The sequence below is a fragment of the Ictalurus punctatus genome, chromosome 16 (genome assembly GCF_001660625.3).
Source record: "Ictalurus punctatus breed USDA103 chromosome 16, Coco_2.0, whole genome shotgun sequence".
NCBI lineage: Eukaryota > Metazoa > Chordata > Actinopteri > Siluriformes > Ictaluridae > Ictalurus > Ictalurus punctatus.
This window is the reverse complement of record NC_030431.2, coordinates 16,814,382-16,838,193: the sequence shown is the minus strand read 5'-3', so window position 1 is coordinate 16,838,193 and position 23,812 is coordinate 16,814,382. Positions and strand designations below refer to the sequence as shown.

The window sequence follows — 23,812 nt, the reverse complement described above, 5'->3', positions numbered from 1 at the left end:
TCGCAGTGCAAATACATAGAAGTAATATCTAAAATTAAAATTAAAAAAAATAAATAAAATAAAAAAAATAAAAAAAAAAGGTTGGAAAATGAAAAATGGCCAAACCTGCACCTTTGCAATTATTGGTCCACTTGAGATGACTTGCAAGACCCATTTGCTTTCAGAGAAGAGTTTTAAAAGTACACCAGTGGTCCTTAAGGTCCCATTATAGACCTAGCATTATTTATTTATTTATACTATTTATCTAATTTGGAAGATACACACTAAATGTACAAACATGTAGGCTACCTTTCATGGTACACCCCAACGGTAAGGATACATTTATGTTGCAATACGACAAACAGCCACAAGAGAGCAAAAGAGGACTGGAGTTACACTTCTGTTTTCATCTAAACAGTGGAATATTAGATATCAAATGTAATACATTTTACACGTGTCTTTACCAGGTCTTATGGTTTCTTTTTCCACTATAGACATTTATATTTGGAGTTCAAGGGCTTCTCCTATAAAATCAGCCTCGTGTTAAGAAATTGCTGACAGCCCCACGTGTATAAAGGATGAAACGTTATTTGGTGTCAATCCGGATGAAGCGTAAAGATCAGATTCGTCATTCAAACCAGGAAATTGTGGCTTTGTCTGAACAACAGGCTGAGAAGCGGATGCCTCTGAACACTTCAGCTCAGATCCCTTTTATATAAATGTAGCTTGTTTTTTTTAATGTGTGTGTGTGTGTGAGACAAGATCATCTCGTAAAAATGAGGTAAGTCCAACAAAACAGTGTCTTTAAAATGCATTTGGACATAAATTTACTTTCATGTTTATATGTATTTTATGTGAGCGCATGCTGTACTCAGTGTGCTCAGCCTCATCTGCCTTCCTAGGTAAAAGAACAAACTATATTGTTTATTGTTTATACACCACCACACACAACTTCGAAGGGGGAAAGCTGTAATGAACATTTACCTTGTGTGTTGTTCACACTGTAAGTTGTGCAAGTCTATCAGTTAGAAAGTGGCACTGGCTTCCAGAGTCAATTCAGTTCAGTTTTAATTGAATAGACATAGCCACAAAACTGCTTTACAGAAATGAAGGTTTAAATACCTGATGAGAAAGCCAGAAGTACCAGTGGCAAGGGGAGACAAAACCCAACACAGAGTTAACATGAGGAAGAAACCTTGAGGAGAACTAAAGACTCAAAAGGAAACTCATCCTCTTCTGGGTTACTTGTAATCCTTGTTACTGGGTTAAAAATATCACTCGTCTTAGATCTCTTAGACAGCCGTATACTGTAAAGTCTAACAGTACTAATTGTGTTGAAAGGAGGTTCAGTATGAGCAGTTTGTGAATGAATCCTGGGATGAGCACAGGACAATTATGATTACAGCAGCAGTTCTTGGGTACAAATCTACAGTATCCAGGTATGATGATCCACTAAAGAAAGATTAAGACTTGAAGATGTGTGATGTTATATCCATGTAGACCCATCCAGAGCAGCAGAAGGTGAGTCACAAGTGCAGAAAGCTCCAAGCGGAATTGGAGAATCAGAATGATTTAAGGCAGGACCTTAATGAGAGGATGAGAAAGAAAGCAATGGTAGTAGTATTGTGTCAGGAACAGGCAGCAGCAGTACATGTACAGAGAACAGATTTTTATGCATGTGCTTCATACATTCAAGCAAAGCTTGTACACTGTAATTGGACTGAATGAATTTTTTTTCCACAACCAGATCAAATGACTCAATTCAGCAGATTTTCTAACCTGGCAGCTTGTTCCATGCCATCTCAGTGGCTCATTTGCCTGATTTCATGACGTTGGATAGTTTTTTTTTATCAGTTTGAGCATGCGTATTTACAAAAGTAACTCTCGGTTAGTGTCAAACTGAAACACACCATGGGAGCTTGATTACATTAAGCTTAAGCATTTCCTCCAGTTTTGAGGAAGTGAATACAAATCTACTGTGGTTAAAAAACCGAACTCAGGTGTCCATGTCTTTCTCACGTAACATTTGTGTTTTTTCATGGTGGTTTCTTATATAACATCAAACATCATAATCCAGTCATGCATGGATACACATGCAGTCTGAAATGTCTGGACATAAATTTCAACACTGAATCTAAATTGTTCTTCCACCAAAGCTAATAAGTAACTCTCATTTCATTTGTATGCATGTAAATTTGGAAACTGTTAAAGCAAAAACTGTGCCTTCTCTATTCTGAAAGGTGGCTGTTCATACCTTTTTAAGCTATTATGACAAGGATTACTGAAAATATAAAGAAATATACATTTCTTATAATCAGACCCAGGACTAACATGCATGTAAATAGCATCTGACATCAAATAACGTTAGAGATGCGTTACAGATTATATTTGTGGCTTATATACTGCTGCATAAGTGCAAATCTCTTAGAAATTGACTTAGAAATTTATCTCTTTTTATTAATGTATTTTGAATGCGTGAATGTTCAGTCTATAAATAAGAGACTATGCAACAGTGCAACTATATTGAACTAATTTAAGTACATCACTACATGGAGTATATTTCCATTGTAATTATTTCTATCAAATGTCATTATATTTCACTGTGAGAGTGTGTCTGTGTGTGTGTGTAAACAGATCTTTAAAAATAAAAATGCACAAGCGCAAGAGCTCACCCTCAAAGCCAGTCAGTTCTATAAACTGGTGAAGAATCGACCTCCCTAGCACCTTTCACCAAAATAGACAGCAAGAACTTACAAATATCTCAACACCATTAGAGATCACATATCCGGTGTCTGTGAGAATAAGACTTTTAACAATAATATAAGCACATTGGAAGCTCTCTGTAAGTACATCAGAAAGCAAATTAAACTCATTTTTCTCAGACCACAGATGATGAGAATTTACAGATCATTTTACACAAGACACACACTGTTTCCAGTGCTTCTAAATGTGTCTTGTAGTCACTGCATGAAAGTAAGAACTGACTATAACCATTATCGATTATATTATATAGTGTTTGTAATGTTACATATTTGATTCATATTGTAATTGTTACACTTGTAACAATTTAGCAATCTATATAAAGATTGATAACCTACAAACTGTAAATGGTCTGCACTTACAGTGCTTTTTTAACCTTAGCGGTTCTAAGTGCTTTACACTGGTTCTCATTCACACACGCATGCATGCACACACCAATGGTAGCAGAACTGCCATGCAAGGCGCTAGCTTGCCATTGGGAGCAACTTGGAGTTCAGTGTCTTGCCCAAGGACACCTCGGCTTGTAGGGCCAGGTGTGGGCCAGGATTCGAACCGCCAACCCTACGATTAGTGGGCAACCTGCTCTACCACCAGAGCCTCAACCGCCCACTGTACAATTACGAACAGTAAGAACCGATCACACCAGTCTAGACGTGTGTGTGTTAAAAAGGTTGTTTTTTATCACTTTGGGGGCAGGGGGGGCGGGTTATGACTTTCTGTTAGTAAGGTCATGTCAGTGGAAGGTACTCAAAGTAGAGTACTGCCAAAGTGTGTGTGTGTTTGTGTGTGTGTGTGTGTGTGTGTGTGCATGTGTGCATATAAATCATTGTGTGTAAAAAAGTAGAGTAATGCCAAAGTGTTTGTGTGTGTGTGTGTTTGTGTGTGTGTGTGCGTATGTGTTTATAAATCATTCTGTAGTCAGTGTCTGCAGTGAACCGCAATTTCCTACTCTACATTTAGTGCTGGAGAGACTAAACTATCATACACCAAACCAAGAAAAAGCATTTTAATGTAGTTCACATGCGGGCAGAGACGGAAGTCTTTTGCACTGTAGAACACTAAAGGAAGGCTTCGTTGTTTCTGAATTTTTTTCCTTGCTCATGTCCTCGATATCTCATTGTCATGCACTACTCTTACCTCTCTATCTGAAACACACTTCCTATTATTTACCATCTCAGATCCTCTTTTAGCGCTGCTGTGTCTAGTTGGCCAATCTGAGTATTTTTAGAGACCAGAGTTCTCTAGCTAGTGCTTTGTAGAAAGCTGCACTTATTGACTATGTGTATGCTTACTCAATACTTCAGTTTAGTCCTTAGTCCGGCAGTCATGTCGGCGGAAGTCAGTAGGTGCAATACTATCGTTGAGACAATTGCAGGGGAAGAGAGAAACATGTTCCCACTTCCTCCTATGTGTTTTTCTACACGTTTTTAATGTGCCTGTAAGAGAACAATTCTAATGATGGTAGCCTGTGAGTCATTGTGCACACTCAAGCCAGAATCAATCAGCAGGTGTTAATGAACATTTTATTCCTTCCTTTTTTTTTAAATGATAAACAGATATCTGTCTGCATGTTTGAAATGAGAGAACTGATGGTTCATAATTTCTCCACCCTGTCTCCTGTGTGCTCAGTGAGGTGAGCTTGTGCCAGGCGCGAGCTACTGTCATGTTGTACGATGACGCGGGGAAGCGCTGGGTCCCTGCTGGTACTGGAGGTCAGGCTGTGAGCAGAGTACACATCTACCAAAACCCCAGTTCCAACACCTTCAGAGTGGTGGGCCGAAAACTGCAGGCTGACCAGCAGGTACACAGAAATACATGCAAATCAGAACTCCAGGTCCAGTTAATAAATGTCATGAAGCATTGTGTGCTGGGTGAAGTGGAAAGGATGTGGATGTTAATGGACCTTGATTATAGAGTTTATTTGAATGCCCCAAACAGCTGCTGCTCTTGCTGGGGTTCTGAGACATAAATACACTAATGTGTATTAAGGTTGGATCTCATAGTAGATTTAACAATAATGATATCATGTCGACAATAAACAGTAATATGACAATATAATATAAATTATGTCATGTTACACTTGTAGATGTCGCCAGTACAATACACTGATTCACTGCATAGTCATAAGTAGATGATTGGATATTAACATTCACTGTTCACCAATTTTACAGACAATAAATAAGGTTACAAATTCTAACCTATAATTTTTAGTTAAATGTGACAGTAATTTTTTATGGGCAAATTAAAACATCTTTAAGTGTCGTGATATATTTCTGACACAGTGTCTGCACCTAAAGGGCACACATACACACATGTGTGTTTATATATATATATATATATATATATATATATATATATATATATATATATATATATATATATATATATGTATATATAATATCAGTGTGCAGTATTGTACAAAAGTTTTAGGCGTATGAAAAGAAATGCTGTAGAGCAAAGATGCCATCAAAATAATGAAATTAAATGTTTCTACATTTTAAAAACTAGCGTAAAGAGCAGTAAACAGTAGTAAATGAAACAAAGTCAATATTTGGTGTGATGAAAAAATAAAAATAACAGTCTCCGGTACAATTAGCGCAGTTTTATAAGGAAATGAGCTTTAAGTTCTATTGAACATCTTGCAGAACCAGCCACGGTTCTTCTGGAGAATTTGACTGTCTCACTCGCTTCTTATTTTTGCAGCAAAACCCAGCAGCCTTCATTGTGGTTTTTTGTCTGAAAAGTGTCTCTTACATAATACACTGCTTTCTTTAATGGCACACAAACATTTTTCTGTAACATTTCATTTTGTGCTAGAAAACTAATGTTTATGAATCTAAAATGTTTTTTGTACTGATTTATACAACTAAACATAAATAAATAAATAAATAAATCTGTCAAGTTATAAGTTTGCACAAAATAAATTGTGTGTGTGTGTGTGTCAAAAGTTTGGAGACACGTGACTGAAATGTTTCTCATGATCTTTAAAAATCTTTTGATCTGAAGGTGTATGATTAAATGTTTGAAATCGGTGTTGTATACAAAAACATAATTGTGCCAACATATTCATTTATTACATTAGAAAACTAATATTTTATTTACAAAAAAATATTTTTTTAAAAGGATGACTCGGAACAAAATATTCCGAAAAGCAGCCAATAAGTGTAAAGCGTAGGTGTGAGCTCTTTAATACTGTTTAAAAAGCATCTCAGGGAGATTCCTCAAGAAATCGGTTGAGAAAATGTCAAGAATACATTTATGAAAATTCTTGGCAAAAAGGGTGTCTACTTTGAAGATCATAAAATCCTAAATTATTTTGATTTATTTAGGATTTTTTATCACAACATAATTCCCATAGTTCCATTTGTGTTACTTCAGAGTGTTGATGACGTTATTATTATTCTAAAATATGGGGGAAAAAATAAAAAGTAGAGAATAAGTGTGTCTAAATTTTTGACCTGTAGTATATGTCTTATTAAGTTAAAATAATACAGCTGAAAATGGAGTAAGAGTGACACAAAAAAATGAAGGGACCTGGTGTACATACAGTATAAGACTAATACTGTGTAAAATAAACATTTAATATAAAAATGAAGATCATTTTCTTCTTTGTATTATCTGCCCTCTGTAAGATTCTGACATTGCATTACTGTAGTGCTTCTGAGAAACCAGTCAAAGTTTCACGTCCTCTTTTCAGTGGTCAGTCATGGTAGTTTATTAGGCATGTATGAACAGCTTTACACAGAGTACTAAGAGAGTAATTTTACAAGCCTACTTTTTTACCAGAGGTTCTTCAGTCTGTGCTGTGGAGGAACAACACAGGGAAGCGAGTACGTGTGAAATAGTAGAGTAGGGTGCCGTTTTGTCCTCAGTTGGTGGTTTTTTTGTTTTTGTCAGTCTCACAGTTGTTAAATGCTGTCTACATTTTACTTCCTGTCTTTGTGAAAGTACTGCGAATCACACTGTCACCAAACGCAGATTTTATCAGTCATTTTTCGAGTCCCATTTAGAACTAGAAACCATAAGCAAATCATATCGGTGCTGCATGAAATGTCCAAATGCATCTGCATTTTTATCGCATGTAAAAAAACAAACAACAACCCCAAAGCATCAGTTTATTTGTCTGGAAGAACTCATTCAGAACTTGCCCCTGGGAAGTCGTGTGCCTGTTTTTGATTTTTAGTCATTTTTAAAGATTCTGCACCCAGTTAAAACAGTGCAGACATGATCTGGGGTACCTTAATAGTTAGGAGTCCTATTCTCCACACACTATATGTAATAAATAAATACAAGTATGGTAAATATTTGGTTTCTAATTTGACCTTTTAAAAAATAAGCACAGAACATCAGACATACGCCATCCTTGAATAATGGGGCTAACTCGAAATAGGTTCTTCCAAAAGGGATCTTCACAACTGACAGTTTGTAATAAAACTGCAGACCCAGTCGGGTCTTTCATGTGTACGGATATGATTTGTATTAAAGATCAAGAAAATTCAGACCAAAGATTGATTAATTTTTTTAGTCACTACCTAAACCCAGTTAAAGCCATACGTGTGAGACTTGCCCACATACTGTATGTGAACAAACCTATTAATATCAATAAACAGTTACAAGTATGTTAACATTTGTTTGCTACATTTCCTTTTTCAGGTTGTCATTAACTGCCCACTTATGAGAGGTATAAAGTACAATCAGGCCACTCCAAATTTCCACCAGTGGCGAGATGTACGGCAGGTGTGGGGCCTGAATTTCGGTAGTAAGGATGAAGCTATGCAGTTTGCTAACACCATGCTGCATGCACTAGATTTGGTCAACGGTGAGAGAAATTCCAGACACACTATTACTCCTACTCAGAATATATGTTTACTCTAAAGCTATTATGTGACTATTAAGAAGGTCTATCGGTTAGGAACTGTACTTTTCAACAGCTAGCATTACACTGGTGTGTTGAGGGAATTTATTATATTATGTTTGTTTTATAGGTGCAACTCCCTCCCGGCCTCCACCGAATGGACCGAGTGTTGAAGAGCAGCAGAGGTACTCACTCACCAATGCAGTGCACACAATGACCTCGACTCAACTCAGCCAACACAACATACAGTGACTCAGCACAGCTCATTACGGAAAACAGTGTTCCTGTTTCACCAATACACACTCGCACAGTATAGACACACATCAGTGGTTTATGTACCTCATTGTAGCTTGTTTCCAAATGAAGTAAACTGTTACTCTGTGGATTCATGTGTATGTATGTATGTATATGTGTATATATATATATATATATATAATATAAGCATTTATATCACATAAGCCATATAAGGTTAAAAAAACCCTCTAATGTTCATTGTCGTTCATATTCAGATGGATTTTACACTTCGTAAACTACCTGAGATCCAATTAAGTTCCTCCAACACACAGTTAGGCCAAATCCCAAAAGACTTAATATTTACTATATATGGTCACAACTTTTTGGAATGTACTTGGTGCATGTTACGCCAAATAGACATTTCTGAAAAATGTTTGTTAAAAATTCAGGGTTCGAATGGTCATGAAAAATCTGGAAAAGTCATGGAATTTTAAAATAGCAAAAAAAAAAAAAAAAAAAAAAAAAAAAGGTTTGGGGAAAAAAATAAACCCAGAGAGTTTTGGAAAAGTCATGGAAATTTGCTTCACAAATACCTGTATAATAGAATATATGTTTAATTGTTAATATTGGTTAAACAATACTTAATGTTTGGGTGATCAGTCACGCCACACAATGTTAAGTTCTCTGTGAGGAGTAACATCTGGGGTAACGTCTGTGTCAGGGCGGTAACCACCAGAGACATTGAAGGGGACATGTCCCACAAATAGGGTGCATGGTGCCTGAGTAGTTAGCACGTTTTCCTCACACCTCCAGGGTTGGGGTTTCGATTCCCACTGTAGCCCTTTGTGTGGATTTTGCATGTTCTCCGGGTTCCTCCCCTAGTCCAAAGACATGCATGGTAGGCTGATTGGCATGTCCGAAGTGTCTGTAGTGTATGAATGTGCGTGAATGTGTATGTTATTGTACCCTGTGATGGATTGGTGCCCCATCCGGGGTGTAGTATCCTGCCTTGTGCCTGATGCTCCCTGGGATAGGCCCCAGGTTCCCCTTAACCCAATAGAATTAGTATAGAAAGTGGTATAGAAGATGGATAGATGTCCCACAAATTATCAGATATGGCCATATTGTCCCCCTCGGTATTTGGTATTTGCTGCTCTGCTGCACTCTATTATGCACCGCGATGTATGTTGTTAGGATGACCAAAAAAAAAAAAAGGTAAACTTTTTAGTGTAGTCTGCCTTCTAGCAGGTCTAGCAGTGCTCGTCAATGTCAAAATGTGTGAGATGACCAATCAAATCAAAGAAGGCGGTGCTTTACTGTTCACAGAAGCTGCACGAGGCTTCAGTTTTAACGGTGAAAGACTGCAAGGTAAAATGTAAGCTGAGTAGCTAAAGTTTGTATTTGACAAGTGTTTTATAATAGATAAGTTAAACGACCGACAGTAAGGGATGCAAACATTTACATGATTCATATAGTGTAGCGCATTATTGTCAATGTGAGGAGATAAGAAACATTAACGGAGCCATTTTCAGTATATTAGGCAGGAGAATTAATGTGTGCATATTGTGAATGAACGTGTGAGTGAACGTGGTTACATGGATTTCCTGGTAGACTTTCAGTAAATTCACTTATCTAAGAAAATGATTCATAAAACTCAATCATCCTCAGAACATGATGAAACTTGTGGATTTGACTCAAGTGTGTTTTTAAGTTGTGGTTAGGACAGAGCCATTTATTAAAAATAAAAGATTATTTGCAAATCTAGTTCTTTAACTATTTTTCTTTATTCCTTTAATTCTATTTTTTTGGACAATAAACCCCCAAGTGTCTGCAACCACTGCATTTTCATACTAGTCTGTGTGTCCTTGTCAGGTCTGTACTCAAAAAGTTAAAGGGATAGTTCACTTAAAAATGAAAATTCTGTTATCATTTACTTACCTTTATTTAATTCCAAACCCAAATACTGTTACTTTTCATAACATAAAAGAAGATATTTTTCCATTCTTTTCCACTCTATTACATCTCTATTCCATAAAATGGCAGAAGATAGTGATCATGAGCTTTAACTATGCACTATAAAAACTGTACTCCAAGTGGCCATACTAGAGCTTTGTATCATATGGACTGCTTTTATAGGATAGCGGTGTAGACACTTTTCAATATACAAGGACCTTACTGTAGTTATTTTGTTTATGTTTTAATTGTTGTTAAAATACACTGTGGTAAATTTTAACATGGATTATTATTATTTTATCTGGTATACATAGACATTTCAGGGAATGTATGGTCATGAAAATTTGCCTCAAAAGTCATGGAAAAGTCATGGAAATTTATTGCTAAAAATGTGTATGTACCCTAAAAATTGTTAGTAACTACTAATAAAGAATATCAGTTTTAGGAAACTTTTTTTTTTTTTTTTTTTTTTTTACAATTAATTACAAAAAGTATTACAATCTGAAAAATAAAACATTCCACAAATAACATGCATAAGGGTAATCTAGACGTAATTTAGGGAATGCATGTTTTGATAGATTTATTAGGTTATTTGACTAAAAGTGGAACATGGGATCTTTTGCTTTCAAATACATAAGTATTATGAACATTTGAATAGTTCTTGCTAAGTCATGCCTCAATGCAGCCTTTCCATTTTCTTAACAGACAGGAGCAGCAGGAGAGAGAAAGACAGGAGAGAGAGAGACAGGAACAGGAGCGGCTAGAGAGGCAGAGGCAGGCAGCCGCTCCACCAGCTGCACCTCCCGCTGCACCTCCCGCTCCTCCACCAGCTCCAGCTGCAGCTGCTCCTCCCGCTGGAGTTCCACCTCCACCTGGTCCTCCACCACCTCCCGGGCCTCCACCGGCTCCCCCTCCACCACCCGCTGATGGGGCGCCACCTGCCCCCCCACCACCACCTTCAGGTGGAGGAGGAGGAGGTGGAGGTTTTGGTGGAGCCGGAGGACTAGCATCAGCTCTTGCTGGGGCCAAACTCCGCAAAGTGTCCAAGGTAAATATATAGATATCCTTTGACCTCTCTTATCGACAAGGCATTTGATTTTTTTCCCCTTGTTTTTCCACACCATTATGTGTACAATCTAGTGTTTTCTGAAATAAGGTGATTCAGGTGTTTCTATTCAAGTGTCCGTTAAGCATACAGTGCCCTCCACTGATGGTGGAAATGGGCATTTTCTATGCTTTTGCTATATTTTTATATTTTAGCCATTTTGTGAAACTCAACAACCTTTTGCTACACATCACAGCTACATTCCTTGGTCTTACCCATTGTTATGAATGACTAAGAGAATTTGGCCTATGTATTACTTCATATTTATAGCCATGTGAAACAGGAAGTCATGGTTGAACAATTTCCTGTTCCTAGTCACCCAGGTGTACTAAAAAATTTTTAAATATCAATGGGAATATACTTCAAATATATTTTTCGCATATGAATTCATCGGGGTGCCAATAATTACGGCACACATATATTTAACAAAGATATATTTTTGGGATAAGCCTTTGTTTTGTTTGCAATTGTTCGATATCCATGAGAGCAGAGTATTTTAGTGATTTTTTTGGGGGGGATAAAATATCAAAAGGTTAAAAAGTAAAAAAAAAGAATTCACAGCTTTCTTTGCTCATATTTACCAAGAGTGCCAATACTAGTAGAGGGCATTGTATATACTGTGTACTGAGCTGAGAAGGAGGACCAGGGCTAAAGAATATCATAGCTTATTTAGCTTGTTGCAACGCGGCTAATATATGTGAGACGAATGTGTAGTAATAATGGTATGGAGAGGAGTAAAAATATGTTAACGCATGAGTGATGGATTTCAATATGTTGTAAATGGAGCTAATGGACGGCTCTTCCCTGGGCATGTAGGATGAGAGTGGATCTGGTGCTCCAGCACCAAAAGAGAGCAGCCAGAGCTCTGGAGGAGGAGGAGGAGGCGGCGGCGGTGGGGGAGGTGGAGGAGGGGGTGGCGGAGGGTTGATGGGCGAGATGAGTGCACTTCTCGCAAGAAGGTTAGTATATTGCAAACTCATTAATAATATTTCCATATTTAGAAGATAAAAGCCTCTATTTTCAAGACAATCTTGCAAGCATAATCCTAAAACAACGGGTTGGCTAGGAAGATCATCAAGAGGTATGCTTGTGCATGTTACTGTGATACAAAATCAATACACAGTCAGATCAGGTCCTCTCATTAGATTCTCATTTGACTCTCAGCAGAGTGATTTTAAAAAAATATATTATATACAATTAGATTTCACTTATAGATGCCAGTAAGTATTTTAGTGGTATTAATAACCAGCTGGATGACACTGGTTATATCAGATTTGTTTTCTGACTTGTCTGTAAGTTTTAGACTTTACATCTATATGTTATTGGGAGTCTCACAAACACAGAGCCTGGAATACACATGCAAGTGTTTTTATGTTAAAAAGCCTGGTACAAAATCCACAAGAGTAAAAAAAATAACTGATTATAGGGATCAAAGATGCACAAGCCATGTTATACAGAGATTCAAAGGTATTAACGAGGCACATATACGAATGAGACAATGACATTATCACCACAGGACATGCAGCATATGGTGGAAAGTCGGGTGGCCACAAGGTAAAAATAACTGCCTCTCTGATAAGATGCAACCAAGATGTTTTGTCTCTTCTTGTGTACTTTTTAATGGGTGTTTATTCATGTTTATATCAGCGAATCTCTTTTCTCTATGATGGCATCAAATTGGGTGTATATTGCATTGAATTTTGTAATGAAAAAGCAAATGTCACACCCCCACATCAGTGCATCTTTTTTCATTTCTCATCACCATAAATAGCAGTTGGATGCGAACCGGACAAAACTGCCGTACGTCTCAAATCAGCAAGACATTGGCATTATAAAAGCAAACTACAGTTGTGCCTACCTAAGAAAAAAGTGCTATATCTTTTGTAATATGAAAAAAAGTTTGTCTCATGCTGAGTTCTTTTTTTATCCTTCCTTTACAGGCGCAAGGTAACAGATACCCCAGTGGCGAAAAAAGAAGATAACAATGTAATTTGAATATTTTTTGTATAAATAACCCAGAATGGTTTCGGTATAGAGTCCATGTGAATATAGATCATTTCAGTAATACTGTATACAGTGCTGTAGGGAAATCAACTTTTTTTTTTTTGCTCTTGCTTACAGGACAATTCATCCCCCTCTGAGAACAAGACAGAAGGTCAGAGTAGTAAGCAGACTTAAAATCCTTCTTCTACCAGACATTATGCCTTTACAATAATGTTTGAAATCTCTAATTTTCCCCCCAGTTTGCAAGCCTTGGGAGAAGTCTGGTACCCTCCCACGGTAAAGTTTGCATATACACCTTTTTCACCCTGTTTCTCAACTTAGGGCAGGGTACTGAGTAAAAAAAAACAAAAATACTTACATTAAGAGAATGTAGATACAAGAGCAGAGAATGTAGGAACACAAAGAACACAGATCGTTACAGTTAAAATGAAATTTTACATGTAAATTTAATTAAATAGTGCTGTTTATTTCATTTAGCTCTAATTCTGGCCCCAAGGGTCTTGATAAGAGCCCTGCTCCAGCATCAGCTCCAATAAACAGGTACTGTACTCCTGTATTTGCTCTCTCTCTCTCTCTCTCTCTCTCTCTCTCTCTCTCTCTCTCTCTGTCACACTCTCTATCTCTCTCTCACTCAGTCTCGCGTTCTCTCTCGCTCTCTCTCCCTCTGTGTGGGTGTATGTGTGTGTGTGTGTGTGTGTGTGTGTGTGTGTGTGTGCAAGCATATGGGTGCGTACGGGTGTGTAAAAATAGTTTTGCTTTTGCTTCATCAAGCTAAATAATCACTATCGTTTCATTTCATTTCTGAGCTTCCGTACGGACCGGTTCTGTCTCTATCTTAAAAACATTCAACACAATGTGTTTCTGTTTTGAATTCTGGTCGTGATTGATAGCAAAGTTCAATCTAATGGCCAGTAGACAAAGCAAATGAGTCTTTCAAGCCGCTCACTGTTTTATGTTATTGTCTGTGCACACCTTGGTCATGTCTAGAATCTCATATATTAATTACTTTGCACAAAAACAAAGGCAATCTTTAGACTTTTGTTTAGTCTCTGCAGGCAAATCATTCAGGCAGTGTACGTTAAAGGAATAATGCAACTCAGTTCAATTTATCAACCACATCTATAGAGTATGGCCAACTGGACATTCACTCTATCCTACATTTGTATTGAGAAAAGAATGGAAACCTATATATGCTAAACTCATAAGAAAAGTTTAATCTGGGGACGTAAACAGCTTTTTACTCTTTTCTCAGCACAGGGGAATGTGTCAGACTTATTCTTTGTATGCTAGAACTGTGGTAGGTTGAAAACAAAAACTTATAGATATACCTTTGGCGCTACCACAGATTCTGTACTGATTATTAAGAGTCACCTTTTGCTATGGCTGTGAAATACAGTAAATTCCACATAGTATCTGAACTGACTGATTCATCTTGCACCCTTTTACTTCTTTCACCAGGCAAAGGCCAGGCAGTAACGTGAGTGACACGGCTGCCAGAGAGAGCTTTGATATGGAGAAATTCAAACAGGTCAGATAATATACCATTGCTAATGTTTGGATTAATTACAGCTGAGGACTGATAACTTATTATCTATGTGCCGAAACTGGTTTTGTGTTGTTACAGGAAATCCTGGAGGAGGTGCGCAAGGAACTGCAGAAAGTTAAGGATGAAATTATTGGAGGTCTGTTCTTTAACTTTAACTAAGAATTTCTTTTGTAAAATATATGGCTTTATCTTAATTATTGGCTTTTAAGATCTCATAAATCTTTAGACGTTTATGTTAAGTAAAATGTGGCATATACATACATTTATTTTAACTTGCTTTGACTTCTCTGAATACTGAAAGCTTGCTTTGTCTATTGCCTCTTTTACCTACAGCGTTTATAGAAGAGTTGCAGAAGGGAGGCGCCCCCTAGCGTCACAATGATGAAACAGCTTCTGCTTTGCGATGCAATAAAAAGTCCAAACAGTGTTGCACATACAACCTTTTATGCAAATTCTTTCAAAAAGGCATTTATCTTACTTTTAGCTATCCAACTGCATTATATTGATGTCTCAATTTACAAATGGGTGAAAAAAAATTAAAAGAGAAAACAACGTAGTGTGATAGTGTGTCTCAGTAAGATGATGGGTCGCCACAAGCTGCCAGAAGTCTTTGGAACTGTACTTGAGGGATGAACACCATTCTTCAAGAGGGCTCAAACCAAGCCAGCAAAATGCTTCGTACACCATAACAGAGATTGTGTTTTCATTTAATTTGTCACCTGTCTGCAAAATTCTCCAATAATACATTCGACTATTTTTATTTTTATTTTATTCTGCCTATCTCTTGTTCTAATATCTTAAGGTTTTCCTGTGTATCTTTAAAACATGCTTATCATCAGAGAGGCACATTATCCTTATCTCATACATCCTATAAAGCCATCTTATCTTAGGCCTTTCAATGAATTGTTGTGTACATCCACATAACTGAAATGACAAGAAAAAGGTTACGCAGTATTCTTGATTATTACATTGTTATTGTGGTATTTTATTCAGTTGTTGTATTATCTGAAAATAATAATGAAGGCCAATGAAGTGTTAGATATGTTTATAATGAAGTAATTTTGCTGGTGGAAAGTCAGCTGTGTGTGTGGTGATAAACTGGATGAATATCATCTTGCTGATTTTTTTTCTTGCCTCAGGAATTAGCAGATGTTAATATATGTGTACATTTACACAATTAATTATATATTTTTTTAAAATTACAAAATGACCCATTGCTTATGCTACTGCTGTGTTTGCTTTTTGTGTATTTATGTGCCTATGTGTTTTTGTGGTTAAAAAAAAAAAAAAAATTGTGAAAAGTTGAAAAAAGACTATTGAAAAGTTGGTTGTATTTTCAGATATTATTGTTCAATGGTACTGTTCAACAACTTGAGATTTCATATGATTAATTTGATTAAAAATACCATTTGTTATTTAAGGGGTTATGAAATACAACCACAATTTATACCAGTTTTGACTTTTCTGTATTTGTTCTGCATGATAGTAACATAGACACTCAGTTGCCAGTTTATTATGCAATAGATAAACCTAAAGTTCCTAACTGTAGGTCAGTCTTTGCTATGCACATTTGGTTAAGGCACAAATTATGTGTTCCACACTGCCACATATTCAGTACTAATACTTGTTGAGCTACTTTATCTTCCATTGTAGTAAATTAGACGCATATATAAAAAATATATATAGTGTGGGCGCACGGTGGCTTAGTGGTTAGCACATTCGCCTCCAGGGTTGGGGGTTCGATTCCCACCGTGGCCCTGTGTGTGCGGAGTTTGCATGTTCTCTCTGTGTTGCGGGTGTTTCCTCCCCCAGTCCAAAGACATGCATGGTAGGCTGATTTGGTGAGTCCAAAGTGTCCATAGTGTATGAAAGGGTGTGTGAATGTATGAGTGATTGTGCCCTGTGATGGATTGGCACCCTGTCCAGGGTGTACCCCACCTTGTGCCCAATGGAACCTCCTTGTGTCCAACCTAGAAACCTCCAGGTATTCCCATGACCCTGAAAAGGATTAAGCGGTATAGAAGATGGATGGATATATATATATATATATATATATATATATATATATATATATATATATATATATATATATATATATATATATATATATATATATATATATAGTGTGTTTGTGTTCTCCAAACAATGACAAGCCATAGTAGCCTGTAAACCTCAAGATCAACAACCTTGAGGTTTGCGCAATTCAGCCTTGACTTGTTCTAATAAACAGTGTTTCATCATTACTTGTGCCAGATATGTAAGTTTGATGAAGCATCTCGGTTTGCATCTATGTCAAGTTCCTGTTCTTTCACAGTTACACAAATGGCTTAGAAGCCGACATTTTATAAAGCTTGATATACACTTGTCTTCTGATTAGTATTAAGTGCTGAGGATGGGTTTATGAAAGTAGTATATTTGCAGCACACCTAAGGGCAGTAAAAGACAGAAAATGTGAGGGAGGACTGGCTCTGAGTAGACTAGCACCAAATACTGTCTAGGAGAACAACATATTTTGAAGGTTGAACGAGATATGATTCATGGTAATTACCATTTTAAGATTAAAATCTTTATACATATATATATATATATATATATATATATATATATATATATATATATATATATATATATATATATATGTGTGTGTGTGTGTGTGTGTGTGTGTGTGTGTGTGTGTGTGTGTGTGTGTGTCAAAGAAAAAAAAGTAAAAATTAAGAGAAATTAACATTTTGTCACACCTATAAAACCAGAGCAAGGCGTTTTGGTCTTTAAATGGTTAATTTCAAACTGCCGGCGTCAAGCAGATCACGTGATCAGTCAGCTGACCCACTGGTTGTTAAAGCCTTGGAGCACAATATTGTGGGACGTTGACAGGAGGGTCGGAATAGGGAGACTTTGTGAGTGTTTTGTTCTACATCAGCGATCATTCGCAGTTTGTGTAACTGTTCTGCAGCGTGAAGCTTTTGAGAGAAAAAAAAAAGAAGTGCGATCTGGTGGTTATTAGACTTCCTGTCTGAAATCGCAAGTCAGTCAGTCACACGTACCGAAAATGAGAAACTTTTACTCATAAACGCCCTTCAGGAGCCAGTGAAGGCTTCACTGTTGGATTAAATAACTTTGGACGACAGTTTGGCTGTTTAATGAGAAGATCACTGAGATTTCACCCCATCACTGCTGCACCGTTTCGGCGTTCAGGATGATGAACAGTGTGTGTGTGATCACAGTTTTGTTCTTGGCTTCCCTCAGCTCGTCTTATCCTCTTCATGATGATGTGGACATGGCTGATATAATGACTGTGAAAACACTGGATCGATTTAAAGTTCACTTTAGCTGGCGCAACATTAGCTGTCCGGTGTGTAAAGCTGTCTTCACCGTGGTGGACATTGCCCTTTTGGTAAGGAAATTGTCTTTTATGAGCCCCTTTGTGTTTGTACAGCAAAACAGTCCTACTTATATTAAGCAAAATATATTGAGCATCAGTGGCAACATTAAACTAACTTCCAAACACAGTTCAATGAACATTTGATCAAACACTAGGTTCTTAATGTGTTCACTATTTCTGTGTTTTAATCAGTTTTGACGCTTTTTTTTGTTTGTTTGTTTTTTTTTAAAGTCAACATGAGCTATGGTTCATAGTTCAGCTTCATTCACAAACACTGCTCAACTGTCTGTGTTTCAAGTGACCTCTGCATTTAGATCTATGGGAAAGACCTCCTCAGTAAATAGGACCGGAAATTATAGTCAAAACGACCACAGTGACTGTGATGCTTGTGTGTTAGTGTGATATGTGAGATGCAACAGAAAAGCAGATGAGAATTACCGTGCAGGATGTTGGTTTTTCTGTTGTTTTTTCGACGTTATATATAACAGCACTGACATAAAACATAACAATTTAAATGAATTTGAGGTATGAAGAAAAATTTTATGAAGAAACATTTACTACAAAACTAGATTTTACCATCCAGTCAGCAACTTCTTGTACCCTGTATAAATATCCCAAAGGTACTAGTGAATTGTAACACAATTTCTATGATATCAATGTTATAATCATTGGATTATTGACTAGCTGTAACATTCAGTTTTATGTAGTTTGATGACACCCGATTCCTTGTTATTAACTAACCTATAATTGTATGTGTAGCTGAGGCTTTGTAAGGAAGTAAGAAGGGCTAGTCACACTCTGAGTTTCGTGATGACTACCCAAACCATGAAACTGTGACCACACTTTGTCAAACTGTTTTGTCGGAACATCGTGCTTCAGGGTTGACATTGTGTGAAGTGTGATATGTTAAAGCCTTGCATGTTAGTACATATGTCACTGTTGTGAAATGTTACACAAACTCACTCAAACGGCCTTGGCTTTCTTTCTAGAGTGACTCGAACATGGAGCATGTGGCTCGTGCAGTAGGAGAAGCCTGTGTCCGTTTGCACTTGGCAGAGGAAAGTGTGTGCTGGGAAATTACGGAGCTCTTCCGTGACGACTTCATTCGTGCCCTTCAGGAGTCTCTTCTTTGGCCATCAGAGGCCTGCGCCTTACTTGTGGGACCGTCATGTGGTCATTTTGACATCTATGCCCCCTGGAACATCACCCTGCCCCATGTCCCCAAACCTCCAGTGGTCCCTCCCTCACCACCCAAACCTGGCTCGCCTCAAAGCAGGGTGCTCTTCCTTACTGATATCCACTGGGATGCTGAGTACTCTGAGGGCAGCGCAGCCGACTGCAAACAGCCCTTGTGCTGCAGGAACGAGTCTGGTAGAGCCAACTGGAGGCGCCGGTCTGCAGGTCACTGGGGTACCTACAGCAAGTGTGATCTCCCACTGCGTACAGTAGAAAACCTGCTGCGGAATGTAGCCAAGGCTGGACCCTGGGACTGGGTCTACTGGACTGGGGACATCCCTGCGCACAATGTTTGGTCCCAAACGAGGGCACAGCAGCTAAATGAGCTGACTACCATCTCCAGACTCATCAGGAAGCACCTCGGACCTGATGTTACCGTGTACCCAGCCGTGGGCAACCATGAGAGCACACCAGTCAATAGCTTTCCTCCTCCATTTGTGCACGGCAATCGTTCTTCCCGATGGCTATATGACACCATGGCAGAAGAATGGGCTCCCTGGCTGCCTGCACAAGCTCTGAAGACTTTGCGGTAAGCAAAATATAGCCAGATTCAATGGAGGTAAATCATCATAATCTGTTAAACAGATACACCATACATAACATTTTGTATATCATTTAAATTTGAAAATTTGTATGAATACGGGCGAAATCGTACACCCCACACCCACACCCCGCCCTTGGCCTTCATGAATGTGGTGCTGACACTTAAAACATTGATTGATGAACACCATTTGAAACTATAAATAATTTAGTGTTAACTGAATAGTGTTGGAATTCTAGCTATATATAAGATGAATTTTCAACATCTGAATGTTCAACATCGGTGTCCAAAGGGATGAACTTGGAGCCACTGTATTTGCTACAAATCTAGAATTCACAGAGAAAAATTATCCAACTACTTTTTATTCCTTTCAAAGCATCATTAATTCAGATTATGCTCCAGACTGTGAGATTTTTACATTCTTTTGTATAATGATGTAATTATTTTGGTGTATCATTTGTTTGGATATACATTAGTAAAAATATATATTTTTAGACATATATTTTCAAGTAAGTTCAATTTGTCTTGAACCAAGCAAGTAATAAACATTGAGCATTTTCAACGAAACCTTGATTTTTGGATATTCCGTTCCAGCCGAGGAGGTTTCTACACGGCTCAGGTTCAGCCAGGTCTGAGGGTGGTGTCGCTGAATATGAACTTCTGTGCAAGGGAGAACTACTGGCTGATGGTGAACTCCACAGACCCAGCGGACCAGCTTCAGTGGCTTGTACACATCCTGCAGGAGGCTGAAAACAAGGGAGAAAAGGTAGAACTGCAGTCTCCATTGGACTTTCCATAAACATTCCAAGCCCATTTCTTGACTGTAAACACTGTTTTGAAGCTAATATTTTTAAGTAAAAATTTTTTTTTTGGCTCATATGTTTTGCTTTCGATACCAGAACATCCACCAGAAATAATAAAACATAACACATAGCATTTTGCCAACACTAACAAGTTGGGTCTTTTTTTTATAACTAAAGAATGATGCATCATACTTTCTATCCATTTATAATTACTTTTAATGTAGTGTGACATTTGTGAAATAAGTTAGATACTTATAAACACTTGCTTCCTCTTGTTTTTTTTCTGTGCTGAAGTTAATAATATAAAGCAACATCTTTACCTTTGACAGTCTATAAAAGGCTGACACTTGAGACTCCTTTTGAGAATGTTAAATTAACGTCTCCACACAGATCTGTTCAAGTCCTTGTGTAAGCTTTTACTATAGAAACAATAACATATTAGAATGAACACATTAATATAAACCTTGAAGCTGGCAGTACTTTAAGAGCTACTGTTATAGAAAACTAATCAACACCTCCTGATCAGTCAGATTCAAGCATTCAGAAGTGCTATGGTGTGTGTGTGTGTGTGTGTGTGTGTGTGTGTGTGTGTGTGTGTGTGTGTGTGTGTGTGTGTGTGTGTGTGTGTATATATAGAAGGTAAATACTGGTCTAGATTCACAAGGATCTTTTGTTATTCTGTAGTGACACACAATGCTTTCTCTCTTGCTAGGTGCACATTATTGGCCATATCCCCCCTGGACTCTGTCTGAGCAGCTGGAGCTGGAACTACTATCACATAGTCAACAGGTTAGTCCCAAACTAACTGCTATTAACTTGGCTCGCTGTGTGCTATGTCTTGGTAAACTCCCTTCTACCTTGAGCACATGACTTTAGATACAGACGTCCCCTAATTCCTTGTCGCAGTTCCTTTCAGAAAAAAATAAGTGGTTGTCTTATTTGAAATTGAGGTCATGTTAATTATTGCAGACCATGTGATTCAGTTTGAAGTCCCAGACCTGTATATCTGCTGCATGTCAATGATTCCTAGGTTTTAGTGTTTATTGGTCATTTTGTGTTTATGTCTTTGTATCAGGTACGAGAGCACTATAACAGGCCAGTTTTTTGGACACACACACTACGATGAATTTCAGGTGTTTTATGATGAAGAGACACTGACCCGAGCAGTTGGTGTGGCTTACATTGCTCCAAGTGTAACCACTTACATTAACCTGAATCCAGGTAAGACTGAGATGAACATAAGTACTGGTCCTTGTTTTCGTTGGATGCCTGTTTAGCACTTGTGTTCAGATACAATACCTTAATATGTAGCTTTTGTGAATATTTAATGGTGGAATACAGATCTGATTTTAGATATGACATTAAAAAAATCAAATCAAAGCATATTTTATTTGAATTATGCAAAGGTATTGAATTTTATGATACCTTCAGATACCTTATGCTTTAATTTAGATTTTTTGTTTTGTAGGCTACCGTGTATATTATATTGATGGTAACTACTCTGACAGCAGTCGTCTAGTATTGGATCATGAGAACTTTATCCTCAATCTCACCTTGGCAAACGGTTTTCAAGATAACTCATCATGGTTGCCAAAACCTGACCCGGACCCAGCGTGGACATTGCTGTACCGGGCCTCTCAGGCCTACGGTGTGCCTGCCTTGTTCCCCGCTCACTGGGAAGCTCTGGTCCGAGCCTTCATTACCAATGACCACATCTTCCAACAATTCTGGTACTTTATGCACAAAGGCCATGTGTCAGAGCCCTGCAAGGATGTGTGTAAGAGCACGCTGATCTGCTACCTGCGCAGTGGCCGTTATGACCTGCTGGAACAGTGTGATCGCATTGATGAAGTCAAGAAGACGAGAGTACGTTCTGTCATAAAGACTCTGTGCTGATCCAGTTAGACACTTGCCGAAGTTAAGAATTCCACAGCTAGTATAAATGAGTTAATTATCACTAGTGATTTCTCAAAATTGGAAACTTTTGTGTTGTTTTGAAAAGTAGGAATTTCACTGAGCCAAGTTTTCAGGGTTTCTATAATGTCATATGCACTTTGTGATAATGATTGTGCTATTTGTTATCCAAAGATCAGCCTGTTTGGAATCACTGTTTCAGGATTATTTTATTAATGCTTGGCACTGATTACTAATTACAGTTAAGTCATTGTGTGTTTGGATGGAATGCTGTGGCTTTTGTGGTAGAAACGCATTTCTGGCTAGCTTGTATTGTAGTTAGTGACAGTGCTGTGCAATGATGAAACAACCTTAAAATGAAAAATCCATTACATTTAATTGAAGAACTAGAATGCACACTCATGCTAAAACCTCAGATGATGTAAAGGTCATGGTATTGAAACTGCACTCTTATGTACTTTACCTCCTACCATTGTAGACTTCCTGCTTGTTTCATAATGGAGTGCAGTGATATGATTTAACCACAGCACCAATTTTTTTTTTTTTTTTTTATCACTGCTTCTGCTATATTTACTAGGACTGATTTCATGTCAGACCATTGATTTTCAAAGCTATAGTGTAAGCTTTTCAGTTTGGATATTACTCAACAGTAGAATGTTACACATAGCAATTTCCATTATAATTTACAGTTGACCTTACCTTGGCCTTCATAGCCCAGAATGTAGCAGATTGCACAGTCTCTAGTAACTGAGAATACTGTTGAGTTTAGAATGTATGTGAGTGTAAAATTGTTGATTTAACTGATGTAAATGTTGAGTGAAAGATTAAATTTAAAAATTCCACAATCCTATCACAGTTCTCTCACATTTTTTTCTAAGACAGCTGTATGTATGTGATCTAAAAGTATATGAATTGGAGTTTTTTTATTTTATTTTTTTAATCTGTCTCTCTTGTTGTGTGTGTTTTTTTTTTTTTTAAAAACATAATTTTGTTGGGTAGGTTTAAAGATAACAGCATAGAACAATGTCTAAGGTACTATCCCACCATGTCTACCGTAACTGGGATAAATGCAAACTTGGTCCTGGATGGCATTCTTAGTGTGAACAGTTTAGAGCTCATCCCTCAAGAAATATCAACATGTAGGAGATAAAACAATAATATCCAAAACTAAATATTTTCCTAACGAATAGCTTTTCTGCAAGTTTAATTTATAATCTCATTACACAGACCATATAAAAATGTAAATGTTAGTTTTATTGATATGAGTGACGTCATGACATCACTAAATAATGCCCATTTGAATATTTAGTTTAATATACAGTAGTAATGTTTTGCCAGTTTGAGTGTTGTGTCTATGGTATGTAAATTAATGCATGCAATGTATATACTATATGCCCAAAAGTATTTGGCCAATTCATAACACACCCATTGAATATCCCATTCCAAACCCCTGACCTCAATCCCATTGAACACCTTTGGGACGAATTGTAACAGACCTCG

At 37.5% G+C, this 23,812-nt stretch overlaps 2 protein-coding genes across 2 annotated transcripts; both read left to right on the top strand.

The window, feature by feature from the left end:
- The first annotated feature begins 600 nt into the window (after positions 1-600).
- On the top strand, positions 601-15,888 carry vaspa (vasodilator stimulated phosphoprotein a). Its single transcript, XM_017489076.2, has 13 exons — positions 601-760; positions 4,369-4,540; positions 7,393-7,558; positions 7,725-7,779; positions 10,487-10,829; positions 11,703-11,845; positions 12,827-12,872; positions 13,008-13,041; positions 13,130-13,166; positions 13,368-13,430; positions 14,349-14,418; positions 14,515-14,572; positions 14,770-15,888. Exons 1-13 carry the CDS (start codon positions 756-758, stop codon positions 14,805-14,807), a joined length of 1,230 nt encoding a protein of 409 aa, XP_017344565.2. The 5' UTR covers positions 601-755; the 3' UTR covers positions 14,808-15,888.
- A 1,374-nt stretch (positions 15,889-17,262) lies between these two features.
- Positions 17,263-23,162, top strand: smpd1 (sphingomyelin phosphodiesterase 1). The gene is made up of 6 exons (XM_017489077.3): positions 17,263-17,830; positions 18,808-19,583; positions 20,190-20,361; positions 21,111-21,187; positions 21,474-21,619; positions 21,867-23,162. Exons 1-6 carry the CDS (start codon positions 17,633-17,635, stop codon positions 22,292-22,294), a joined length of 1,797 nt encoding a protein of 598 aa, XP_017344566.1. The 5' UTR covers positions 17,263-17,632; the 3' UTR covers positions 22,295-23,162.
- The last annotated feature ends 650 nt before the right edge of the window (positions 23,163-23,812 follow it).

Bases quoted from the DNA above. Each gene is read 5' to 3' on its own strand.
- vaspa (XM_017489076.2), top strand. The intron at 4,541-7,392 runs GTACACAGAAAT...TTCCTTTTTCAG, and splicing joins AACTGCAGGCTGACCAGCAG to GTTGTCATTAACTGCCCACT. The intron at 13,167-13,367 runs GTAAAGTTTGCA...TATTTCATTTAG, and splicing joins AAGTCTGGTACCCTCCCACG to CTCTAATTCTGGCCCCAAGG.
- smpd1 (XM_017489077.3), top strand. From the start codon at position 17,633: ATGATGAACAGTGTGTGTGTGATCACAGTTTTGTTCTTGGCTTCCCTC. The intron at 17,831-18,807 runs GTAAGGAAATTG...CTTTCTTTCTAG, and splicing joins TGGTGGACATTGCCCTTTTG to AGTGACTCGAACATGGAGCA. The intron at 21,620-21,866 runs GTAAGACTGAGA...TTTGTTTTGTAG, and splicing joins TTACATTAACCTGAATCCAG to GCTACCGTGTATATTATATT.